General features: G+C 50.9%; 2 protein-coding genes and 1 long non-coding RNA gene across 24 annotated transcripts in view; 2 read left to right on the top strand and 1 right to left on the bottom strand.

Annotated features, from left to right (window-relative positions):
* The window catches only part of DENND4A (DENN domain containing 4A), a 132,046-nt gene extending 127,972 nt beyond the window's left edge, over positions 1 to 4,074 (top strand). For 8 of the 14 annotated variants that reach the window (XR_016218270.1, XR_016218271.1, XR_016218269.1 and 5 more), the window contains one exon: positions 1,322 to 2,690. Coding sequence is in view for 11 of the 14 variants with exons in the window: in XM_089310589.1 (XP_089166715.1) it covers positions 1,322 to 1,458 (137 nt within the window). In the remaining 3 variants the exon portion in view is untranslated. Of the gene's footprint in view, positions 1 to 1,321 lie in introns of all 14 variants that reach the window. The other 6 variants (XM_008268877.5, XM_051821826.3, XM_051821825.3 and 3 more) reach the window with 1 other exon arrangement.
* Positions 1,664 to 23,214, bottom strand: part of SLC24A1 (solute carrier family 24 member 1) — a 44,173-nt gene continuing 22,622 nt past the window's right edge. For all 3 annotated transcript variants that reach the window (XM_070054388.2, XM_089310597.1, XM_070054387.2), the window contains exons 3-10: positions 20,838 to 20,891; positions 19,506 to 19,614; positions 16,222 to 16,305; positions 15,176 to 15,267; positions 10,250 to 10,897; positions 9,489 to 9,578; positions 8,619 to 8,785; positions 1,664 to 7,691 (exon numbers count right to left, since the gene is read on the bottom strand). In XM_070054388.2, coding sequence (XP_069910489.2) covers positions 7,442 to 7,691; positions 8,619 to 8,785; positions 9,489 to 9,578; positions 10,250 to 10,897; positions 15,176 to 15,267; positions 16,222 to 16,305; positions 19,506 to 19,614; positions 20,838 to 20,891 — 1,494 coding nt within the window. In that variant the 3' untranslated portion in view covers positions 1,664 to 7,441. The remainder of the gene's footprint in view (positions 7,692 to 8,618; positions 8,786 to 9,488; positions 9,579 to 10,249; positions 10,898 to 15,175; positions 15,268 to 16,221; positions 16,306 to 19,505; positions 19,615 to 20,837; positions 20,892 to 23,214) is intronic.
* LOC108178245 (uncharacterized) lies at positions 15,127 to 21,379 on the top strand. Of its 7 annotated transcripts, none has more exons than XR_016218279.1 (4): positions 16,257 to 16,396; positions 16,507 to 18,224; positions 19,447 to 19,597; positions 19,748 to 21,379. It is a non-coding gene; the product is annotated as an uncharacterized LOC108178245 (long non-coding RNA). The 7 variants fall into 7 exon arrangements; XR_016218280.1 differs by having other exon boundaries at positions 19,447 to 20,687; positions 20,968 to 21,379; XR_001794964.4 differs by adding an exon at positions 15,127 to 15,315 and having other exon boundaries at positions 16,299 to 16,396; positions 16,507 to 21,379.

Genomic DNA, 23,214 nt, shown 5'->3' with positions numbered 1-23,214 from the left:
CCTTCATGCCAAGAGAAAGATTGTAGCATTTGTGAGCAAAGGTGTGTATGAGTGAAATGGGTGTGATATTTTAAATTAAATAAGCACTTAAAGGATAAAGACAAGGACATTAATTTAGTTAGAAAAAAAATAAGTCTGCTCATATAGAAGACAGCAGTGGGAAATTGGCTTACACTGAAATGGCCTTAAAGGATTTAGATATAAACCCAAGCCACATAGTTGTCTTTGTTTTAAAAAAGAAGCATGATCCAGAAAAATATAATCAGAGGACACTACTTGGAAGTCACATTAAATTGCTCACCACCTAGTTGAAATAAAACTGGGAAAATTTTGAGAAGCCCAGTAGAAATGTAGAAATTATTTAGAGTTAAGGAATATTTGATGGAGAACACTAAAGTACAGCTGTATTGAACCTGTAAATAAATACTGTATGAAAATGGTGAGCTCCCCTTCCAACTAGAAAGAGGGAAAAATGAGTGGGTTCAAATTCCAACTAGGGGATTTTAAGCAGAATCTTTTAATATTTGTTTTTTACTGTAATGGTTGTAAAACATTGGAGACTACTAAAAATAAGAAAATTGAGAAATGTTGCCTGCATAGTTATTCTGAAAAAATATTTTGCAGGAATAGATAAGAATAAAAAAATAGTGAAGGAAATAAGGGAATTAAAAGGGCACCCTAGAAAATATCTAGCTAGCACAAAAGAGGGGAGTAATGGAGGAGTTGGGTGGGAGCATAAGACACATGAGTAATCTTCATGGAAAATGCTGTTCCCCCTTCCCTAAAAAAAAAAAAAAAATAGGTGGAGTGGGCATTTAACCTAGCAGTTAAGTCACCAGCATTCCACATTGGAATGCCTGGGGTTGACACCTGGCTCTGGCTTATGACTCCAGCTTCCTGTTACTGCAGACCCTGGGAAGCAGTGGTGATAGATCTATGTGGGTCCCTGCCACCACTCACATGGGAAACCTGAACTAGGTTTTCAGCTCCCAGCTTCAGCCTAGCCCTAGCTCAGCCGTAGCCCAGCCCTAGCCATTACAGGCATCTGAAGAGTGAACCAGCAGGTGGATACTTGCTCACTCTCTCAAATATTTAAAAATAAGTAAAATTTAGCATCATGAAACTCTTTTAGGTTTCACTGGTCTGTGCCATCCAGCTCTAAAATGCACAGGTGCCTAGCTTTGTAATTTGTTGTCCTTTGGATGGCAGAAATATCCTAGAGATTACTTCTTGGTCTGTAATTTTGTGGTCCTGTAATATCACAGAAGCTTGATTATTGTCTACATCAGACATAAATGTTGTTGTGCCTTTATTTTTACAGATGCATTTGATAAGGAGTACAAGATGGCATATGACCGTCTGACACCTAGTCAAGTCAGGAGCACACACAACTGTGACAGACCACCAAGCACAGGGGTGATGGAGTGTCGGAAAACCTTTGGAGAGCCTTATCTTTAAGACGTGTGTGTGTGTGTGTGTGTGTGTGAGAACACTCAATATATATGTACAGTTGGTGTATAAAGGAACGCTTTTGAACTCTAAACTTTTTTCTTCAATCTTTGAGAACGCTTTTGTAAATGGTTCAGAAGGCTCAGGTGGTTTCTGTACAGATGTTTTGAGGAGAGACTGTGACCACTAAGGAGAGAGCCACTTGGTTCCCCAGTTCTTTTTTTTTTCCCCCCTTTAACTCTCCTATAATAAATAATTAAGTATTTTTGTGATGAGGAAACCCCTAAAGGAAATTAGTTGCCATAAAATAGACAACTCTGTTATGGTTTCTCTTGAAAGAGATGGGAAAGTCAGGTATGGAACCTCAGCAGAAATGTGAGATCAAAGTATCTCCTGTTTTTCATAGCCTATTCAGATATTTTGACCATGAAGTTGTATTATACATATTTTAAATTGTTTATAGTAAGTTGATATTTTTTTAATTTTTAAATTTAATATAGCAAACTTAAAATGAACTTAAACTTACAAAACAAGCATTTATTTTCCTTGTCTGCTGCTATTTGAAGTAATTAATTAGTACAGCTGCAGATCTCTCTATATGTATATATATCTATCTATATATTTTTTATTACTTGGGAGAATGAATTTTAAAACGTCAGTGCTAGTGTCGGTGTTGTTCTAGGATTGCTTGTTAGTACCCTAAGCCCGACTGCGCTGAGTCATGGCAGGCTTAGTATGCGCCGCCTGCCTGACTCACTGAGCCTGTGAAAGGAGAGCCAGGCTGCAAAATTTTCTCTACTGATAATAAATACATACCATCCACAGGGAGAAGAACAGCTCCCAAATCCAAGTAGTGATTTAAATTTTAATATTCTACATAAAAACCTACACTGCTACACTGGGAAATAAGACAGTTGACTCTATTCCAAATTTTACTCTTGTTTTAATGTCTAAAATACTGGGTATGACACAAATTGTACTATAAAATATTTATCTGAAATATGATTTATGGAAGTATTCTGTTAATACTATATATAAATATTAAAAATATTTTTTTTCAAAAACAGACAGTAATAACCCTCTAAAAGTATACATCCTGATAGAATTTCCCATATTGAGGAACTTAATTATTTTTTAACAAACCTCAGAATCTGAAGTTTGTAGAACCTGAATGCAGAAATTTCCAGAAATCAGACAATAAGTTGTTTAAACATCATGAGTATTAAATACTTTTTTAAAAATTTTAGTTGCATTATTTCTAATGACTTTCTCTGGGTAATTTCTGATAAAAAAAGATTTTCAGTGTGTTTTTGTATGTACATTTGCACACATCATCATTAATAGAGGTAATCTTTAGCCATTTTAAAGACAGAAAAAAAAATGGATGTTCTCAAGTTCAATGTATGAAGCAAATTGAGTCCACAACTTTTAGACTGGAGCTATGTTGGAGTTCTGAGACATAGAATCAATTCACCTGCAGAAAAAACACTTTTGAGTTCACACTATTAGTGAACAGCACCAAGCTGAAACATTTCCCAGCTTTCTACTCCGGGAGATAATGGAGTTTAAAAACGTAAAACTTCAGTTCGGTTGGGAGCTGAACTTGCTTACTTGAAAACCGTGGTGCTCCGCACAGGGATCTGCCTCTCCTCTAACACCGCGCCAGCCCTGCCCTCTCCCAGTCGGACCCAGCCTAACATTCCAATTTTGTCTTTTGTTCTCTAAATCATTTGAAAGTTGTCCACTGAGAGAAACACTGCTAGGGGAGTTTTTGGCATTGACCATAAAAAGCCCTCCAAATAGGATTCTGGGATTCTCTTCTAGTTTTGGTTGTTGTTTGTTTTTATTCTCATATAAACACAGCTTGCACTATTATTTACTTTTTCTGTAACACAAATACTATGTAGGTGTCGTAGTTTATTTATTTGAAATGCCTGACAAAGAGTGATGCAGAGCTCATTCTTTTTGGTTCAGTTTCATTTGGAAAAGTGATTGTAACTTTTATTTCCTCCCCCATCCTGAGTTTTCTTTGGATAGCATCACATTTCCCTATTTTTAATCCCCAGGAATACTACTGCACAAAGTCAGTCTTGAAATACTAAAACATGAATAGAAATTGATAAACCCTCCTCGAGAGAAAATTATAATACAGATCATCCCTCTTCAATGACTCTGTACAAACTTTTCTTCAGTTTTCTCCGTCGGACATACACTTTGGAGAATCATGGCCACTCATATTGGAGAGAAACACTCTTTTGTTATGTTATCTCTTATTTTCTTATTCTTAGTTGTTCTGTGCTTCAACTGTTGAAAGTAAACCATGCTATTTGCTGGTGTAATCTGTTTACTGCCTCCTCCTGTTGTGTTTTGAATGTCACATGTTTGTATTTTATATAGTGTTTTAGATATTCAACTTTTTCCTCCTACCGTCAGACAGGGAATTATGTAGCTGTGCATCTTCTGATTTTGTCATTTTTTTTCTTTTAATTGTTTTTGCTTTAAAATCCTATAACCACCAGGTTATTATTAGGTTTTCTAATATGTCTCCCTATTTTTGTATATAAATGGCCCCAGAAAATGTTTGGTTCAACATTTTAGGCAATAAATAACTTATTTTTTAATTTATGCTGATAATTATGATGCTTCAGTGCAATTAGCAAGTGTTAGCCAGTTATACATAGACGTTGTATTGTGTTTTCAAATACTTTGTAAGTGTGTGGTAAGAAAATCTCCCTGGTTTTTTGATGGTGTGGTGGTGGCGATGGTGGCTTTGTTTTTTGGGGAGAGTAATGTGCAACAGCCTGGCTTTGTTTTCGTTCTTCCACTAGAACTGGAAAGCTCCTGGTGGGCACTTTGTCTCAGAGCAGGACGGGAGAGAGCAGGCTGCCTCTTTGAAAGGGCCCTTGGTCTCTGTGCTGTGGTTAGCTTGCTCTTCCCCTTCCTGTTTGGATAGAAGACTCAGTTTTATTTCTGACTTGAACACCATAGCAGCTGCGTACCAGCTTACCTTAATATCCTCAGTATTGATGTCTTACCTGTCCGTATTGCCTTCTTGCTCTGGCCTCAAAGTAAGCAATTTTGCTGAATTTATTATTTTAGTGCACAGATGAACATAGGAATTTCTATCTGTTATTCCAAAGTCTGTTTGCATATGCTTGTGCCCTGAGACAGTAACAGACTCTTTTGATAAAGTTACTGCTGCCTGTCCATAACTGCTGTTTATTTGGGTGGCTCCCTCTTTCTGTATTTAAATTTTTTTACTCAAGTGTAATACTATTATAAAAATGATTGGAGCAACTGATGGACTTTTCTGTAAGTGAAATTCTCTAGTTTTGCTTGTTTATCTCACAGTGAAGGTGCTGAAGATGAGAAACGTGCCTTTGGTTTCATAGGCCGGCTTGGGCCAGGGTACGCTGGCAGGGTCTAGTGACCCCCCAGGAATGGGCAAGCCCATTCATAAGCCATCATCTTTCATAGTGAGCCATCCCAGAACACATCACCAGCTGCACCTGCAGGGTGATTCTTCCCATTTATCTACCAGACTGTGCCCTAAAGCATTTATTCCAATTCCTGCCTTCTTTCATACTCAATATTTAAATAAATGATAATATTGATATAGGCAGTGCTATTAAAAGACCAAGCCTCTAATGTAATAAAACCATTTTCAGATCTATTGATAATAGTACAATATAACATTCGAAGTGCATTATACCCTTTAAGCAATTTTCCAAAATTTGAAATAGATCCCTTTTTTCTCATAATATATACAATCTTAACTTATTAAAATTAGCAAGAATTTCACATTTTAAAAGTCTGGCCCAAACCTGTTACCATCAAGGAAATGCACCCTCACGGAGGATGAAGGAGACCATGCGGCCTCCCATCTTCTAATTCACATCCCACACTGGGCCTTTCTCAGATGAATGAATGACCTGAAATTTGGCCCAGGTAACTATACGGATCATTTTGCCTATCAAATGAGAGGACCATCTGAATATTAACTTGACATTTTTATATGGTACTTTACCTCTAAAAAAGCATGACTTTAATAGTTACAGGTTTATAAATATATAACAAAAATTTCAGTTTTCAAGCATAACAAATTGACTTTGGAGGTTATATAAGTTTTCTATCTCCTTAAATCTCCTTCTCTCCCCCAATGAATTTCTCACCGTCCATCAAGACCCAGCTTCCGTTTTTTGTACTTTACCTTTCCTGTCATAGGTATGAAGTGACCGGAATTTTCTTTTGAGACAAAGGGAAATACCAAAATTTCAGCAAACTGAATGGGAAAAGGAGGTTAGATCATAAGAGTTGGTTTGAATCATTAAATGGACATTTGAGCACCTTGTCATTACAGAACACTTCATTGCCATCACTCCTCCTCCAGTCTAATGGAGAGGCAGATCTCAGGCTGTTGGGGAGGAGCTGCCGTCTCCGAGGCTAGCTGGAGTTGGCCACAGACACCAGGTTGATGCCCAGAGGTTTGAGGTTAGGGTCTCCCTTCCACAGGCATTGTTTCCTCCTCCGTTCTTAAGCCATGGTTTACAGAGATGCAGCAGTGCAACATCAGGAAAGAGGCTATTAATTTTAGAATGTGGAGTCGTAACATGATTTCATGTTCTTCATTCTTCTTTTGAGCATTCTTACTCAAGTAACCTAAAGGTAAGATAGATATGAGCCCGTCCATGTTTGCTAAGTAAAATACTACTGGGACTCATAATTTGTTGAAATTTAATAAAAATTATTTCCAAGACTGAGAATCCTGGAGTAATGAGGCAATTAAATTAACCAGATCATCTTAAAAGATATAGCCCTTCAACACCAAAATTACTGATTTTTCCCCGCATCTGTGCTGCCATCTTGTCTTCAGTGACTCATTCTTGCGTTGGTGTGGTGATTAAAGCCCCGGTTACCACCAGCACCTGCAGTCACCTAAGTTCCTTTTTCTCTAGAAACAATAACAAAACTGCTCCATTGCTAGTGTGTCTCCTAACTTGATGCTGGTAAGAGCAGCGAGCAGAGGTATTTAAGATACAAGCACATCAAATGCCACATAAAACATTGAGCCGTAGAATTGTTGAAAATACTGGTGTCCTTTACCCTAGCTGTCTGGGAAGTGGTAATACTCTTCTTACCATGTTGTCGCTGTGTTAAGGATTTTTGGATTTTTCTCCTTGTTATCACCTTAAAATCCACTTAGAAACCACACAAGCAGTCTTCCGGCTTTATAATCCTATACAGGTTGACATGCAAAAATAGCACTGCCTCACTGGGTGTCTTAATTTCTAAGCCAGTTTCACTCTACTGATTCTGGACTTTTCCTTCCCTAATCTCCACGCATTCCAACTCAAGGGCAAATTACACATGTTCATTTCTCAGAAATGCAACAAGAGCTAATGTAGTCTTTTTAAGCTAGAAAATACTGCCGGCTGTTTCTCTGGACTGTGATGTGGAGTGATAATTATTCTTGTTATGCTTCCTTTTTTCCTTTAGCCTTAGCCCCTTAAACTCCAAAACTGAACCTGTAGTGATCAGAAAGCTGAGAGAACCTCACATTTGAACAGGAGAAGAGAGGATACCTAAGCGAGATGTGTGCTGGGCACCACGAGGGTGAGTTTCAGACCTCGTGTGCATCTTTGGGCCAGCAGCTTTTCAGGAACGATCAGGGGCTGAGAGCATGGAGCTTGTCTTCCGCTGCTGTGCCTGTCCCAACCCACACCCCAGTTAGAGCTCAAATTAGAAAACCCTCTGCCTCCAGGGATCCTTCAGCCTTCCCGTGATAGCTGTGTGCACGAGCAGGGGTAGGAACGCAGCCCCTGCAGAGTTGCGAGTGTTTCCGAGGATAAAGCTTCGTCCCAGATCACATTCACGTCGGAGGTCTGGGCCACTCGGGTCACTGTCCTGCATCGTGTTCACTCTTTCATCAGTGAGACATGCTAACTTCTGGCACGGGCTCTGATCCACCACCAGTGTCGGCAAATGTGACTCCTCAGACGGACACAGGACAGGATATGATCCGGTCCTCTAACATCACGCTGATGATCAGGAACACGAAGTAAAGGAGGAACATCGTGAAGCCCAGGATCTTGTTCATTCTCCACTTGCACGATGCGATGGAGGAGATCACAAACAGCAGCATGAGAAAAAGCAAAACAATCGCACAGAATAAGCCATTGCTGCTGACGGGAACAGGCTGCAATCCGTTGATGAGAGAGAAAAGCAGCCAAGGAACAGGCAAGCTGCAAGATTGAAAAAACACTGTGAATATTCCTCATGTTTGTAACTATCCCATATACATAGTTAGTAATTTATCATTTGCAAAAACATGTATTTCTCTACCAGCGAGGTGGGGGAAAAAGCAGTGAAGTAGAACAGAAATTTTCCCCATTTCAGGGATGAGGAAACCAAGGTTCATGGAACTCGAATTACTTGCCCAGAGACACAGCTGGCACCTGGAGAGCCGAGAGTCACCTGAATTGTTCTGGGTTTGAGCTTTGCTTTTCTTGCATGTTTAATGATTTCCATATGACTAACCCAGGTCAGTGGATCCATGACTTTAATGTCTGTTTTCATAAGGCTACCCCGGGATAAGGTTTCCTTAAATTCCTCAGTGACCAGGGCCCTCCAAGCCTTTCCCCTGCCCTGTACACACACACACACACACAAATTCAAATTAAGGCAAACAAATCCAGGGCATGACTGGGGAAGTAAGAACAGCCAGGTGCTCTGCCCTGACACGCACACCTGGAAGGCTGGGGGGAGGTGGGGCCCGGAAGGTGTGCGTTGGCCTGGACGAGAATTTTCTTTTCTAAGCCTCTGCACTAGCAGGGCAAACACAAAGGAGCAGGAGTATCAAGAAGTGAAATCAAGCCTGGCTCCTTCAGCCCAGCCTCCATCACGCTGAAGCTCTGTGGTTGTATTTGGTAACGGAATGGAAGGAACTTGACTTTTCAATTCATCTGTAAGTTCTTGTGAGGTTTCAGGCTGCACTTCACTTCTGTTATCCCATGGGGCTGTGACGGGAGGCCACTTCGTTGCCTTGCAGAAGCTAACAATAGGAAAACCCTTTTGTTCGGTGTATAACGAGAAAAACCAGTGAACAGAGCCAACGCGGTATGTTTTTCCAGTCACACTTAACATGCCTTGGAAAGTAATATGCCACTCACCCCACGGTGATATCAAATATGTTACTGCCCACAGAGCTTGACACAGCCATGTCTCCCAGGCCTTTCCGAGCGACGATCACGCTGGTGATGAGGTCGGGAATGGACGTGCCTGCGGCCAGGATTGTCAAGCCCATGATCTCCTCAGAGATCCCTATTGTTTCACCAACCTAGTAAAAGCAGGAGAAGCCATGACAGCAGCAGGTGAAACCCCGAGACATTTTCACAGCCCCAACCACAACCACCTTGTGCGAACTAAACACCTTCCAGGGAGCTCAGTCCTGGCTAATGAGGCAGTGGGTCGGCCACAAGGAGAGGCTCTAAATGCTTCCATGCTAGCAGATGGGCTGTCGCTGTCATTGCAACTCTGACACCTCTGCCTTCCTCTAAAGAACAGCTCTCGTGCTCGTGTCAACATTTGCATTGTCAAACACGGACGCTGCCAGGTCTCGGGGCCTAAGCACAGCACCAGCCCTGCCCGCGGCCTGCTGAGAGAGGAGCTTGTCGCCCCCAGTCCCAGCTCCGCCCACTTCAGGCAGAGCACAAGGGCCATGGATGCCAGGGAGCGGGCAGAGGCGAGTGCAGGCTCTCAAGGCTAGGGAAAGGTTGGAGGACTTAGCAGAGAAAGCAGGGTGTGAGGCCGAGGGGCAGCTGGAATCCAGATGTGAAGGGCTTTCTGGGTCACACGAGGCAGCGTGACTGCTCTGTAAGGTGGAAAAGCCACTGCATTCTCTGGGACTGAAAGTCTCCTAAGTCTGTACCAACTACACAGAAACTGCACATGTCCCCTTGGTCCTGGGTGCTCCCTGGGTGCCGGGAACTCCTCCTCAAGGGAAACCGTGTCCACGGGATTCTGCTGCTGCGGGCACTCACCTGGTGAGCCCACCACACCATGAGGTATGAGAACATGGCTATCCATATGATGGATCCCAGGAAGGTGATGACAAAGAACTTCCTAGACTCCTGTTGGAAGAGAAATAAGTGGCAGAAGCTGAAGGCCTCTGGCCCTTCTGAGGGAGCCCCAGAGTCCGTGACAAGTCCAGGTGGAAGTGATGGGGAGGTCTGAGACTTCCGAGCCAAGGCTGTGGAGATGGGTGGGAAGAGAAGGGTTGGAAAGTGGGAGGGCTGCTAAGGGGTGCTTGGCGTCACCAAACAGGAGAGCTATTTGCTTGCCCCAGAGCCAGCCCCATCTAGACACTGGGTTTGGCATTTGCAAACTGCCCTGCCTCTCTGTGGACCCAGAGACAGAACATGGACCACCCTGGATAGAGTACATCAGACCATTCCCTGTGAACAGGAATGGTGGGGAGCAGCAGTTAGCACCCTGGTTTTCAGAACACCCTGTGGAATACGGAGGAGGTGCCGTGGTGTCACTCCCGGTGACAGGAAGTGCGGATGGGAGTGAAGGGAGAGGAGTCCACCCTGCTTGCAGTGTACTTCTGCAAGGCACAGGGAAGTCGGAGCCGGCGCCCAGCCATCAGTGTGGGCTCCGCTGGGCTCAGGGGCCCTCCAGGTGTGCGGACTCATGCCAGATCCCAGTGGGGGGACCCTGCCTAGCTGCTGCCTTCCCTCCCCCTCCGCCTTGCTGGGTGTCTAGACACCACACAGCCCGAGGTGCAGCTGGACACACTCGCCTGCCTCCGGACGTCCGGCACCGTCAGCCACAGCGGGAACACGATGGGCAAGAGGAAGAGGTAAATGGCCTGCTTCTGCCTGGTCTCAGGCCAGTCCAGGGACAGAGGTTCCTCATTTCCATCCTCCTCTTCCTCCTCCTCCTCCTCTTCCTCCTCCTCTTCCTCTTCTTCCTCCTCTTCCTCCTCTTCCTCCTCTTCACTGTCACCTCCATCACCTCCTTCACCGTCTGTACCTTTCTCATCACTTTTGGCTTCGCCCTGGTGTCCGGCATTGGCTTCCTGGCATCCGGTCTCCCCCTCGTCACCATCTCGGGCTTGCACTTCCTCTTCGCCATCACCTTCGCTGGGCTCTGTGCTTCCTGCCTGGGCTTCACCTTCTCCTGCACCTTCACCTCCGGGTCCGTCTCCTCCGCCTGCCTCCGTGCCACCTTCGTCGTCTGTCTGAGCTTCACCTTCACCTCCACCTCCGGGTCCTTCTCCTCCGCCTGCCTCCGTGCCACCTCCGCACGCGCTGCCTCCTGCCTGGGTCCCGCCTTCGCCGTCCGCCTGAGCTTCACCTCCACTCTTCTCTCCGGTCTCCCCTTCCCCAGGAGCTGCGCCCTCTTCCCCTGCTGTTTCGCCTGCGTTCTCAGCTTGTGCCACGTCATCCTGCAAGGCAAAGCCAACACGTTACTGTGCAAGAATGGCCCCGCCTGCCCTCCTTCGCCGCTTCTCCCATCTTCCGGTCGCTGTTCTCAGTGTCTGAAAACTTCAGTTTGAGGAGAAAACTCGTGCAATTATGTAGCGACATTCCCACCAGGACACTTGCACCCAATGGAGCCCTCGCCACCCAAAGCAGCTTCTGTCATCTTTGACAGCTCCAGATTTCTGCCGGTTCCCCCCTTGACGTCTAGGTTTTGTCTTTAAAGCTGCGTCGGATGAGCCCTCTTCCCCAGAGTCTAGGCTCCAGGATCCTGCCGTCACTGCCCCGCGCTGTGCGCCGCAGGCCTCTCCCCGTTGTAGTGAATTCCTCCTTACTAGCTGTGTTCCATGAGGAAGCCTCCAAAACTGAACACAGACTTGCAGAGTGGAACAGGACTGCCCCTCCACACTTTGCTTCCGTTCGTGTCACCTGCTATGGCATCCTAATCGTTTGCTGGTCATAACGTTGCTGAGTCTACCCACACTCCTAAAGTGTGCGTTCCTTTATATGCGTAGAATAAGGGTGATGCTTGTGGGCTTTTCTGTGCCAGGCACCGTGCTAAGTGGTTCCATAATAACAGCTAGTATTTACTATGTTTCATGAGTCAACAATGATTAAGAAAGAAGTATGCCCATCTTACAGACGGAGAAACTAGGATAATGAGAAGTTACATATTGTGCCCATGGTCCACACAGTATGGAAGTGATGAAGCTGGGATTTGAACACAGGCCAGCTCTCAGCCTTTTAGCCACAAGCTTCCCCGCTTTACAAATGCCAGGCCTGAAATACATCTCTGGGTCCTAGACCTGGTAGCCTGGGTAGATTATTAGAAATAAGGACTTCCTGATTGAATTCCAATCTCTGGAATTGCAGGCCCGGGATCTGTATTTTAACAAGCTCCCAAGTGCAGACCAGTGTTTGGGACTGTCCCCATGCACACACTAAAGTCACTAAAGGCCCCCAGATTAGGCACCCATACTGGTCTAGTTCCTTGGGCAACTGACACTGGGCTGTGTGCTCATGGAGTACATATGTCACCTGTGGCAAGTGTCATGATACTGGCAACCCCTGCAGGGTGTTTGGCAATTCTCAGCTCCACTGTCTATCCATATTAAAATCAATGGGGGGGGGGGTGCACTGTGGCAAAGCGGGTAAAGCTGCTGCTTGCAGCACCGGCATCCCACATAGGCACTAGTTCAAGACCCAGCTGCTCCACTCCCGATCCAGCTCTCTGCTATGGTCTGGGAAAGCAGTAGAGGATGGCCCAAGTCCTTGGATCCCTTCTGGGAGACCCAGAAAAAGCTCCTGGCTGCAAGCTTTGGATCAGCCCAGGTCTGGCTGTTGCAGCCATTTGGGAGTGAATCAGCAGACGGAAGATTTCTAACTCTGCCTTTCAAATAAATAAATAAATAAATCTTTTTAAAAAAAATCAATGAGGGGCTTTGAAAACTATTGATGCCTAAGGACCCACCCCAGATATTTTTATTTAAGTGGTAGAGAGCTAGGCCTAGAGTTTGTTTTTTTGTTTTTTTTTTTAAGTTTCTCCAAATTACTAAAATATGCAGCTAAGATCGGGAACCACTGGTGAAGAAATCTAATAGTATCTGATGGAGGGGCCGGTGCTGTGGTGTAGCTGGCAAAGCCACCGCCTGCAGTGCCAGCATCCCACATGGGCACCAGTTCAAGACCCGGCTGCTCCACTTCTGATCTAGCTCTCCGCTGTGGCCTGAGAAAGCAGTAGAGGATGGCCCAAGTCCTTGGGCCCCTGCACCCATGTGGGAGACTCGGAAGAAGCTCCTGGCTCCTGGCTTCAGATCGGGGCAGCTCTGGCCATTGCAGCCAGCTGGGGAGTAAACCAGCGGATGGAAAACCTCTCTATCTCTCTCTCTCTACCTCTCTGCCTCTCTGCCTCTTCTCTCTGTGTGTAACTCAAATAAATAAATAAATAAATCTTTAAAAAAAAAAAAAACAGTATCTGGTGGAGCTGTGCTTTGAGCTGGGAATGCAGAGAGAGGATTCTAGTTCAAACCCATCCTGCCCTCCCTGCTCACTGAGGGGAAGAAGGCTCCAGATCGGATGCCAAGTTGTTTACATGGACAGGTCTGGGAGCGTCTGCCCAGCCTGCGGTCTCTTCTCTGAGGACTGTCACCCTAACAGTTGCAGCTGAACAGGTGGCTCCCCACTTCCACGATGGAGTCAAAGCACCCCACTGTGCCCGGGCCACAGCTGCTTAGACACAAGCTGGCCCCCTGACCTGAAGACCAGGAAGCAGTAACTGGCTGAGGCCCCTGTGAACTGCAGAACCGAAGTGGTTTAGGGCTGTGTGCTAATGAGGAAAACAAATGAAGCCAGGGTGGGAAGGAGGAGCCACTGGGGTCCCAGATGCCTTCTCGGGCCTGGACAAAGCTTCACCTCCTGTGCCAGGGTCCAGGATGGCTCTCTGTATCCTCTGAGTCCCTTGTCATGGAGCTGGCTGCCATGAGCCTCCTGAGTGTACTCCCGGCACCACACAGATACCCAGAGTTGCGGACTTAAGACTGAGCTACACTGCCGTTCTGCTGGGCATGGAATAAGAAAAACAAGCAGGGTACCAATGCCATCTTACTAGTCAAAGTGATCAGTTTTGGTTCATAATTGATCTAATGATATGATTAAGTGTCAAAAGGATCACATAAACAAGTCAAGTGTCTGCTAATAATAACTGATAGAATTAAAAAGGAGAGAATGATCCAACATGGGAAGCAGGATACACAGCAGATTCATAGAATGGCAAATGCCCTAAACAGCACTCTGGCCTCAGAATCAGCCCTTAAGGCATTCAGGTCTGGTTAAAAGCCCATGAGAGCATTTCAGGCATGGAAAGCCAAGACACTGTGGCAAAAAAAAAAAAAAAAAAAAAAAAAAAAAAAACAACAACAACAACAACAACAACTACATGAAAGATCTCTGTGAGTGAGATCCTGGTGGAAAGAAGGGGCCATCGAAGAAGGAGGTACCTTTCTCTGAAGGGAGGAGAGAACTTCCACTTTGAATATGGCCTTGTCTAAATAAGGTCAGAGTTTGTGGACTCAAGAGGCTTCCATAGCCTTGGCAGCTCATGACAAGAACCTTGGGTGATTACTGACGTCATAAATAAGAGTGTCAGTTGTTAAATCAACAACGGGAGTTACTGTGTACTTGCTCCCCATGTAGGATATCTGTCCTTAATGTGTTGTACTATGTGAATTAACGATAAAACTACTACTCAAATAGTACTCTATACTTTGTGTATCTGCGTGGATGCAAACTGTTGAAATCTTTACTTAGTATATACCAACTTGATCTTCTGTATATAAAGATAATTGAAAATGAATCTTGATGAAGAATGGGATAGGAGAGGGAGTAGGAGATGGGATGGTTGTGGGTGGGAGGGAGGTTATGGGGGGGAAGCCGCTATAATCCGAAAGTTGTATTTTCAAAATTTATATTTATTAAATAAAAGTTTAAAGAAAAAAGAAAAATATGGTAGAGAAAAACAAACAAACAAACAAGCAGGGACAGGGCCTGAAAAGTGGCTCTGTGTCCACTCTCTGCCACACAGCCCGTAGGGTGCAGCCATGTGGCAGGCATTACGCTTCCCTCCACAGGCAAGAGAGGACTAGGGCTTAGAGCCCGCCCTCAGGCGTCCCACTAAGGAGGCTAAGACAAGGCAGGTCATGGTGAGAACCCAGAGCAAAGCAGCATGGGCATTCAGTTGTGGGGGGTGGAGCTTCCGGGTCAAGGGGCGTTTATGCTGGCCTGAAGGGGTCCAGGCTCTCTGAAAGGCATTCCAGGGAGCCAAGGCCTGCGGGGTCGGCGGGCATGGAGATGAGAGATCCCGTCCGGCCTGAGCACGGTGGACAAAGAGGGCTTGAGGCCATGAAGACAGAGCAGGGTCCAGACTGAAGGCCCCTCAGACAAGGAGGAGGAGCCTGCACACGTGCAGCAGCAAGCAATGACGTGCCCGGAAGGTGCGGCAGCCTCCACCCAGCAACGGCCCGCTGCGCTGCCGGCCTCTCTGGCCCCTAGCCGCCGACAGACCCAACAATACTCCTGTGTTCTTAGAGCACATGACAGCTCACCCCACCACAGTGCCACAGTGAACGGACTGGCAGCGCTCACCGCGGAGGGCTGAGCCTCAGATCCTCGGGGAGGAAGGGGCTGGGGCCAGCGAGTCACTCCCTGAGTCTCGAAGTCCTCCACCTGTGCAGAGGCTGGGTGCCTACCTGGCTGCCAGGCTCCTCTTCCTCCTGTCCCTGGACCTCCAGAGGCGGGGCTGGTGTGACTGTGACCGCAGGGAGCTCGGCTGGCTCCTCCTCTTTAAAGGAAAACGCGTGTTAGGTCAGAAGAGAGGACCGGGTTCTGTGTGAGTGACTGCGGGGCTGCTGGGCTTCAGGGTCTCAGAGGACTGGGGGGCGGATTGCGTCTGCAGGAAAAGCAAGATGTGACGTGCGCGGTGATTGGCCTGCTACCGCGATCACTGCGGGTGACAGGGCGGGTGGGCAGGGGCTGTGTTTGCTCCCTGTATTCACAGACGTTTGCATCGTGGCCCTTGTGGCCGTGGCTCCCCTGAGCAGCTTGAGCGATGGAGCAGGGAGCGGGCCGGGCTTTTGGGGAGGATCCTGCTGGCTTCAAAGGCAGCAGCCACAAAGTCTGGGAACAGGCCTGAGGCAAGGAGGCTTGGAGAGTGGAGAGCTGCTGGGCGCAGTGCTCTCACTTCCTGGCTCTGGGGCCTGGGCAAGTCCTTGGGCCTCTCGGAGCCTCTGGGGAGCATGCTGGACCTCGCAGGTGGCCTGGACAGCCTGGTGCCCTTACAGAGCTCACGTGGCAGCCGCAATCCTCCCACTCCCCCAGTCCCGGCTGCTACCCAGGTACTAGACTTCTGTGTCGCAGCCCTGGCGGCCGACCCTGGCTGAGCAGGGCCTGTCCTCGGAGCAGTCAGCAGCAACATGGGCCTGGGGGAGGAGTGACAGCAGCAACATGGGCCTGGGGGAGGAGTGACAGCAGCAACATGGGCCTGGGGAGGAGTGACAGGAAGAGGAAACAGAGTCCAGCAGAGTCTCCTTAGGGATGGGACGCAGCGAAAACATGGTGGGCGCCCCGCCTGCCCTATGTGAGCAAAGTGCAGAGGGAGCTGCAGGGGGCGCTCTCGGGAGGAGGAGGCCCCGGGGGAGGTGGCCTGGGGAGCAGCATCCGTCTTCCCTCCAACCAACTGGCTCAGGAGGGGGAGGCAGGCGGCAGGAGGAAACGCACCGCGTGGCCATCCTCTCACCTTCGGGTTTGCTCTCTGCTTTAGCCTGGGGTGGGGCCCGGGCCTCCTGATTCAAGCTCTCCTCCTTCTCCTTGGAGAGGCGGGCTGCGGAGGAGAAAGGAAACACATCTTACCTGGGACCATGATACCATCCCTGCCAGGACGCTCAGTGGAGCAGCCAGAGCGACACAAGTGGGTGAGCACGTGGGAGTCACCATGTCTGGCTTCTGATCCTCCCAGGGCTGTGGAGCCAGGGTGCCCGATTCCCAGACTTGACCCTTAGACTCCCTGCACTGTCGTTAACAGGCTGTGACCGTGAGCAAGTCACTCGCCGTCTCTGGCAAACTGGCATGGTTGGACTCAGGAGCAACAAATATGATTTCTGTCCTTTATGAGCGCGAGTGATGGCTGCTTCCGTGCCGAACTGACAAGATTCTGATCCAAGCTTGGAAGGACGTGACAAGCAGCAGCACTGGTCAGCGGAGTCTGCGGTGGGCTATTCTGGCCGCCCTCCAACGAGCTGATCCGCAAAGTCCTGTGTAACGTAGCTGTCCGTGAATCTGCCTGCAGCTCTGCTCCAGGGGCCTGCTGGTGACCGTGTTTGTGAGCCTACCCTCACAGGCTGTTCCCCAGCAAACCCTCAGTCCTATCCTCTCTGACCCCAGGAACCTGCAGCCCAGGAGGGGCTGACCCTGAGCCCTGAGCCCTGAGCCACAGAGCGGAGCACGCACAGACAGGGCTGCCTGGGTCTCCAGGCAAGAAGAATGGGGAGGGCCACTCTCTCAGCCAGGCCACATGCCCAGGGCTTTCTGTCTGTCGTTGCAAAGAAGGAGAGAGAGGAGAGACAGAGATGCGGGGACATAGCGTCCTCACAGCTGCACAGCCCGGGGAAGGGGGCAGCAGCTCGACTGAAAGAACCAAGTGCCGCCACGGGATCGATGCCGGCTTCCAGGCCGCTCTGCCCCGCGAGCACTGGGCGACTCCGGGAAGCCCGCGTGCCCCCTGACTTCAGTGTCTCTTCTCGAGAAAGGCGACACCGTGACATGCAGCACTCCCGTGAGAGTCCATTAGACAAGATGTTCGCAGGGGCTCAGGCAGCTGCCAAGGGCTGCCCCCATCTTGTGTCAGCATGGAGTCTCCTGCCTTTGAATCCTTGTCCCTCGCCGCAGAGCGTGGACCTTGCTGCAGGGCCCTTAGCTTCTCTGTACGCAGGTTCATCACCTGTAGATTCTTCCGCAGTTGTCAGCAGAGCAAATTCATGAATGCGCTTAAACCAGTGCCGGCAGCAAACAGTCAATGCAAGTTTTCGCCAGAACGGCCACAGCCACCATGATGCTTGCTGGCCAGTTAACATCAGCGGCCGAGAGCAGCTGCCCTACCCGGAAAGGCCCCTTGTTCCCTTGCACCTGCGTCAGAAGGTCTCCCCCCCACCCCCAGGCCCTTACACAGACGGCAGAGAGGAACCTGAGAAGGTGCAATCGGGCAGCTGGGTAGCAAAGCCGCTGCCTTCGAAGGGCAGGAAACAGGCCTGGAGTCCCCCTTGCCCCGTCTCCCAAGCCCTCACCGGCAGCCTGCACCCGGCAGAGCCACCCAGCACACGGGCTGCCTCCTTCACCCCCAGCACCCTGCACCCGTGCCCTTCACGGAGCGCTGCAGTCCTGCTGAGCACCACGGAGCTGGGGCTCCCCAGGCTCCAGGCCCGGCGCCGAGGGATTCTGTCGGCACTGGGCTGCGGGGTGCTGGTGAGAAAACCAAGCTTCCCTCACACCCTCACCACACAGCCGCTGAGGAGGGCAGGCCAGCTGTGGGTCCCCCGTCCCCCACTCTCTCACACACACCAGAGGTGGGGGGCCCTGGAAAGGAAACGCCCTTCCCAGGGCAGGGGAGAGCTCCGGGCACAGGCAACGACTCTACTGCGCGAGGAGGAATCCCCGGGCAGCCTTGCGGAACGGCGTGGAACACAGCGTGGAACACAGCGTGGGAACAAAGGGTCTCCCTGAAGCTCCTCCCGGATGGAGTCTCGGGTGGAAAGTCAGGGCGCTCTCTGAGCCGGACCGCACCCCAGGGCACACCTGCAGGCTGCCACCACGAGGGCCACCTCGGCCCCCCTCGGCTCCCCTCCACCCCACCGCACCCCCGTGCACTGGGCTTCCCTGGGGTGACCGCCCGCGGCGTCCCCAGTGCTGGTTCCCTCGTGTGGCCTTTCCCCTCTCCCTCTCTCTCTGCAGCCGGATCATCTCCTTAGCATCAATCTCCTCTGACCTCGCCCGGCCTGCACATCACATAATCCTGTTAGGACAAGTAGGCCAGCGGGCGGCTGCTGGGGCTCTGGGCTTTCTCCTCAGGGCTCGGCTGGCACCGTGACTCCTCTGCAAGTGGCCAAGCTGCCGCCACCAGGCACAGGCCGGGCGCGCCCACCCCTGCCGGCCAGGAGCCGCCCGGTGCTGCGGCCTGTGCTCTGTGACCACCGAGGGTCTCTTTCTGGAGCCCACACTCAGGGCATTGAGGAATTTCCGGAACCACCCCCCACCCCTGTACAATATGCGAGCGCTGGTTTTAAACACCTGGTGGCCCAGGCTGCCTCTGAGGCCCCTACATTGGTGCCAACCGGAAGGTCAGCCAGGGTCCTACCTGTGGCTCGTGGGCCCTCCTGCCCAGGCTCTCCTGAGGGGCCTTGTGCCTGGGCCCCAGCGAGGCGGGGCCCAAGGAGAGCAGGAGGCAGGCAGAGGCCTCAGATGCCCGCTGGGGTGGCTCTTGGCAGGGTGGGGGCGAGTCGCGAGCGCTGCTGTCATCTGCCAAGGGGGACATCAGCCCCTGGTGCGCGGGAGACCTTGACCTTTTCTTCACCACCCCACAAGTGTCCTGGCAGCTCCCAGAGTTCTTGGCTGGGGGAGGGGAATTCCTAGGATCCCCCCTTCCTAGCCGAATGTGGAGCAAAAGGAAGGACCACTCGGTGCCTCTGGGGGCAGCGCTGAGTCCTCAGGGAACTCAGGACAGCCCCAAACCCAGGCTCCCGGGCATGCGGCACTCGTGGCCGACCTGCAGCTGAGCCCCTTCACTCACAGGGAGGGGTGCCGAGGCAGGGAAGTCATGGGGTGCGGGTACCTGCCCACTTCAGCTTCCATATTCCAGGTATCCTGCTCTCGGGGAGTGCCCCGGGCCCCATCTCGCGGACTGCCTGGCTTTTACCACCCACCCTTGGCTCTGCTAACTCTCTCTTCCCACCACCAACCTGCTGCATTGCAGCTCTGCAGGGAGAAGGAGTGGACGGGGCAGAGCACGTGGGGCGGGGCGGCCTTGCTTACCTTCCCCCATGGGGTCCAGGCTGTGGATCATGAGCTGGTAAATGGTGCTGCGGATCGTGCTGTTGTGCAGGGAAGCCGAGCTGCTCCCTCGGGTCAGCATGGACGGGAGCTGGGCAAGGGGAAAGCCGCAGGCCTCAGTGGGTCCCTGCCCGAGCCCAGGGAGGAGCCGCACAAGGGCCTCCCTGCCCTTGCCTCTTTCCCATAGAGATCATGGAGAACCTCCCCTCTTCCTTCGCCTCCAGCCAGGAGAGTCCCCCTGTGTGCTCAGCGGTCCCCAAAGTCTCCACAAGGAGCCAGCAGACCACGTGCACCAGGGACTGCACGCTGGCCAGGGTGTGCACCTCCTCCAAGTGCGCCTCACACCACACAGACCCACTGCACGTGACCAGCCCCAGGGGGCCCTGCCCAGCGTTTACCACTGGCACGCCCCCGGGGAGAAGCGAGGCTGTGGTCCCAGCCATGGAAAAGGCAAGGAAGCTCAGGCGGGGAGGAAATCAAAGTGTCGGCCCAGCGCCCAGGTCTTCCGGTCCCAAGCTCACATGTATCTGCACTGCATGGACACACACACTTACTACACACACTGTACGGACACACGCACACTTATCACACACACTGTATGGACACACGCACACTTATCACACACTATATGGGCACACACACTTATCACACACACTGTACAGGCACACACACTTATCCACAGTGACTCGTGGAGGAATCTCAGCTGATTTACAGGGGACCATCCAAAGCCAAACCCCTGGGCACCTGCTCCACCCTCCCCCTCCTCTCGCCTCCCGCCCCTCCGGCCCTCTGGAGCTGAACGCCTCTGCCATCTAGTGGCCGTGGTGACACAGAACTTCCAAACCAACGGGACATTACCTTGGCACAGAGACTGGGCCCCAGGCTCTCGTGTCAGAGTTCCCCACAATTCTTCCCAGACACTCTGCACGCCAGCCAGCTAAGACATGGTTTTCTGGAAAACTCAGCCCCCTACCCACTCCCGTGCTCTCCCTGTCTTTCCCTCGGTGCCTGGGCATTCCAAAGCCACAGAATTTAAATCAAGCAGTCACACGATGTGAGGGCTGTACACCAGGGATTGAGTTCATCTGGTCTGGTCACTTCACAGACGCAGAGTCACTCAGCAAGCCGTGACATTGCAGACTTCCTCCTGAGCGAGCACCGGAGGTGAGAGTCCCACGCTGGCAGAGCTCTCGGGAGCTTCCCAGGCCTGGCCACGGCCAGGGCCCCCAGGATGCGACACGGCTACCCCCAGTGTCACACCCTGAGTCTGTGGCCAGCTGCTGAGAGCCTGCAGTGGCCCCATCAGGCACCCACCTTCAGCTTCTTGTTATCCTGTGGCTCATCCACCGCATCGGCCCCATCGCCCGGCTGCAAACAGGGACAGGAGTCACAAGAAGTGGAGGAGAAAGTCGCCCTCTTTGTCCCTACCTCCCCCTCTCTCCAGGGGAATCCTCAGGTTGGGACACAGAAATACGCCCACGGAGAACCGGGTCTCAGCAGGCGTGTCAAGGCGCCCAGCCCCGCCTTGTGCGTTACACCTGCGTGCCTCGCTCCTGCCGGCGAGCAGCGATGTGCAGGCTGGCCCAGCAACAGCACTGACTTCCCGCGCCTCGCACGCGCCACCCTCTTCACCCCAGGGCTCCTTCCCCTGCCTCCAGGGGTGGGGTGGGGGGCTCTGTGCAGTGCTCTGCCACAGTCCCCTCTGCTTTCCCTCATAGCACGTCCTCCGGTTTCCTTGTGTGTGTTCACACACACACAGGTTGACGCCCCTAGCATCTGGAAGGCAGGGAAACACCACTGAGCCGTCAGCAAGGCTCGGCCATCACTGTCCTCTAAATAAACTTAAGTTACTCCAACACCTGTTGCTTTGTTCATGCCTATTCCAACGCCTAAAATGCCTTCTCCATTCCTCTGCACTTTGCTTTTTTCCAGAAAATCCAGGGTGAATTCCTGCAGTTTTCCCAAATGTCCCCTTCCACCGCCATCCCACCTGCACTCCCGTTCACTACAACATGGTTCCCCTGGAGCGCTGTGTGACAGCAGTGGGCACCCAGTGTGACACTAAAACGTGCCTGTGCCATCAGACAGGGACTGGTGTCTCAGGGCAGCTGTGGGGCAGGCCTGGGCCCCTCCCAGGTGCAGCAGCAGCCAGCCCTCCGTGCTCCGGGTCTGCTGTCTGCACAGCAAGCTCACACTTCACATTCACAGCCTTGTAACGCCATTCGTCCTTAAAGACAAATCACCGTGTAATCTGTCATACAGGAGGCACGCGGTGAGCTGGCAATACGTCCTCCACGTCCTCTGTGTCCTGGACACAGCAGGTACTCAGGAAAGGTGGGTTCCGTGAGTGCACGCCGCCAGGTGGCCTCTGTGCTCTCTGGACCTCCCGTGGCTTCCCTGCCCCCAGGCCTCCGTGGCTGAAGCGGAACGGGACTTGCTATGCTCCTCTCTCTTCAGCTTAGAAAACACAGAAAGTAAGGCCGGTGCCGCGGCTCAATAGGCTAATCCTCCACCTTGCGGCGCCGGCACACCGGGTTCTAGTCCCGGTTGGGGCGCCGGATTCTGTCCCGGTTGCCCCTCTTCCAGGCCAGCCCTCTGCTGTGGCCAGGGAGTGCAGTGGAGGATGGCCCAGGTGCTTGGGCCCTGCACCCCATGGGAGACCAGGAAAAGCACCTGGATCCTGGCTCCTGCCATCGGATCAGCACGGTGCGCCGGCTGCAGCGGCGGCCATTGGAGGGTGAACCAACGGCAAAAGGAAGACCTTTCTCTCTGTCTCTCTCTCTCTAACTCTGCCTGTCAAAAAAAAAACAAAAAAAAAAAAAAACCAAAAAAAAAAAAAAAAACACAGAAAGTAGCGCCTGCTCCAGCACCCGCCCATCCTACGTATGCATTCATTTCAGTTCCTACTGGCTGAGCACCACTATTTCTTTGGCACTGTGCTGATGGCTTTAGAGATACAGAGAGGTTTAGGACGCGGTTCTTTGTCTGGAATTGAGACCGCTGCCGGATGCATGGAAGGAGAGGCATTGACAAAGGTGCCGTACTGGGCAAGTGTGGGACTGGGGTGAGTTCTAGGGGACTGCTCGTGCTCAGACAACGCTGACTGCACATCAGACGCGTGACACGGAGCAGAAATGAGCGCTCTGAACAGCAAGGGGCGCTGGGCGATGCAACAACCCCCCACCGGTCAGTGTGGTGCGACACAGGAGGCCACAGCACCAACCCCCACTGGCCGGCAGTCTCACTGTTTGTCACACCCAACCTTCACCCAACGAGTTCTTGTTAGAAGGCAGGAACTGGGCAGGGCCAGGCTACCCTGTGGGATGGCTGGTTCTGTACACGGAGGGACAAGAGAGACTGGTCTTTGTCCCGTGGTGCACAACCCCAAAGACTTCTCTGCCCTTCAGATCCACTCAAACCAGTACACTTCTCTGGTGTGTGTGTGTGTGTGTGTGTGTGTACACGCAGCAGTCTCTCCCTTACCATGGTTTCACTCTCTGTGGTTTCAGTTACCCTTGATCAACCAGGGCCTGAAAATGTTAAATGGAAACTTCCAGAAATGGATAATTCCCAGATTTAAAATCTCATGCCATTCTGAAGAGTGTGATGAAATCTTGCATCACCCCACTCTGTCCTGCCTGGGATGTGAGTGACGCTTAGTCCAGTGCATCCACACTGCTGACACTGCCCC

The sequence above is a fragment of the Oryctolagus cuniculus genome, chromosome 12, assembly GCF_051225735.1.
Source record: "Oryctolagus cuniculus isolate XC-2025 breed Fujian yellow rabbit chromosome 12, ASM5122573v1, whole genome shotgun sequence".
In the NCBI taxonomy this organism is placed as follows: Eukaryota; Metazoa; Chordata; class Mammalia; order Lagomorpha; family Leporidae; genus Oryctolagus; species Oryctolagus cuniculus.
Note: the sequence above shows the minus strand (reverse complement) of the source record. Positions and strands in the feature narration are given on the sequence as shown.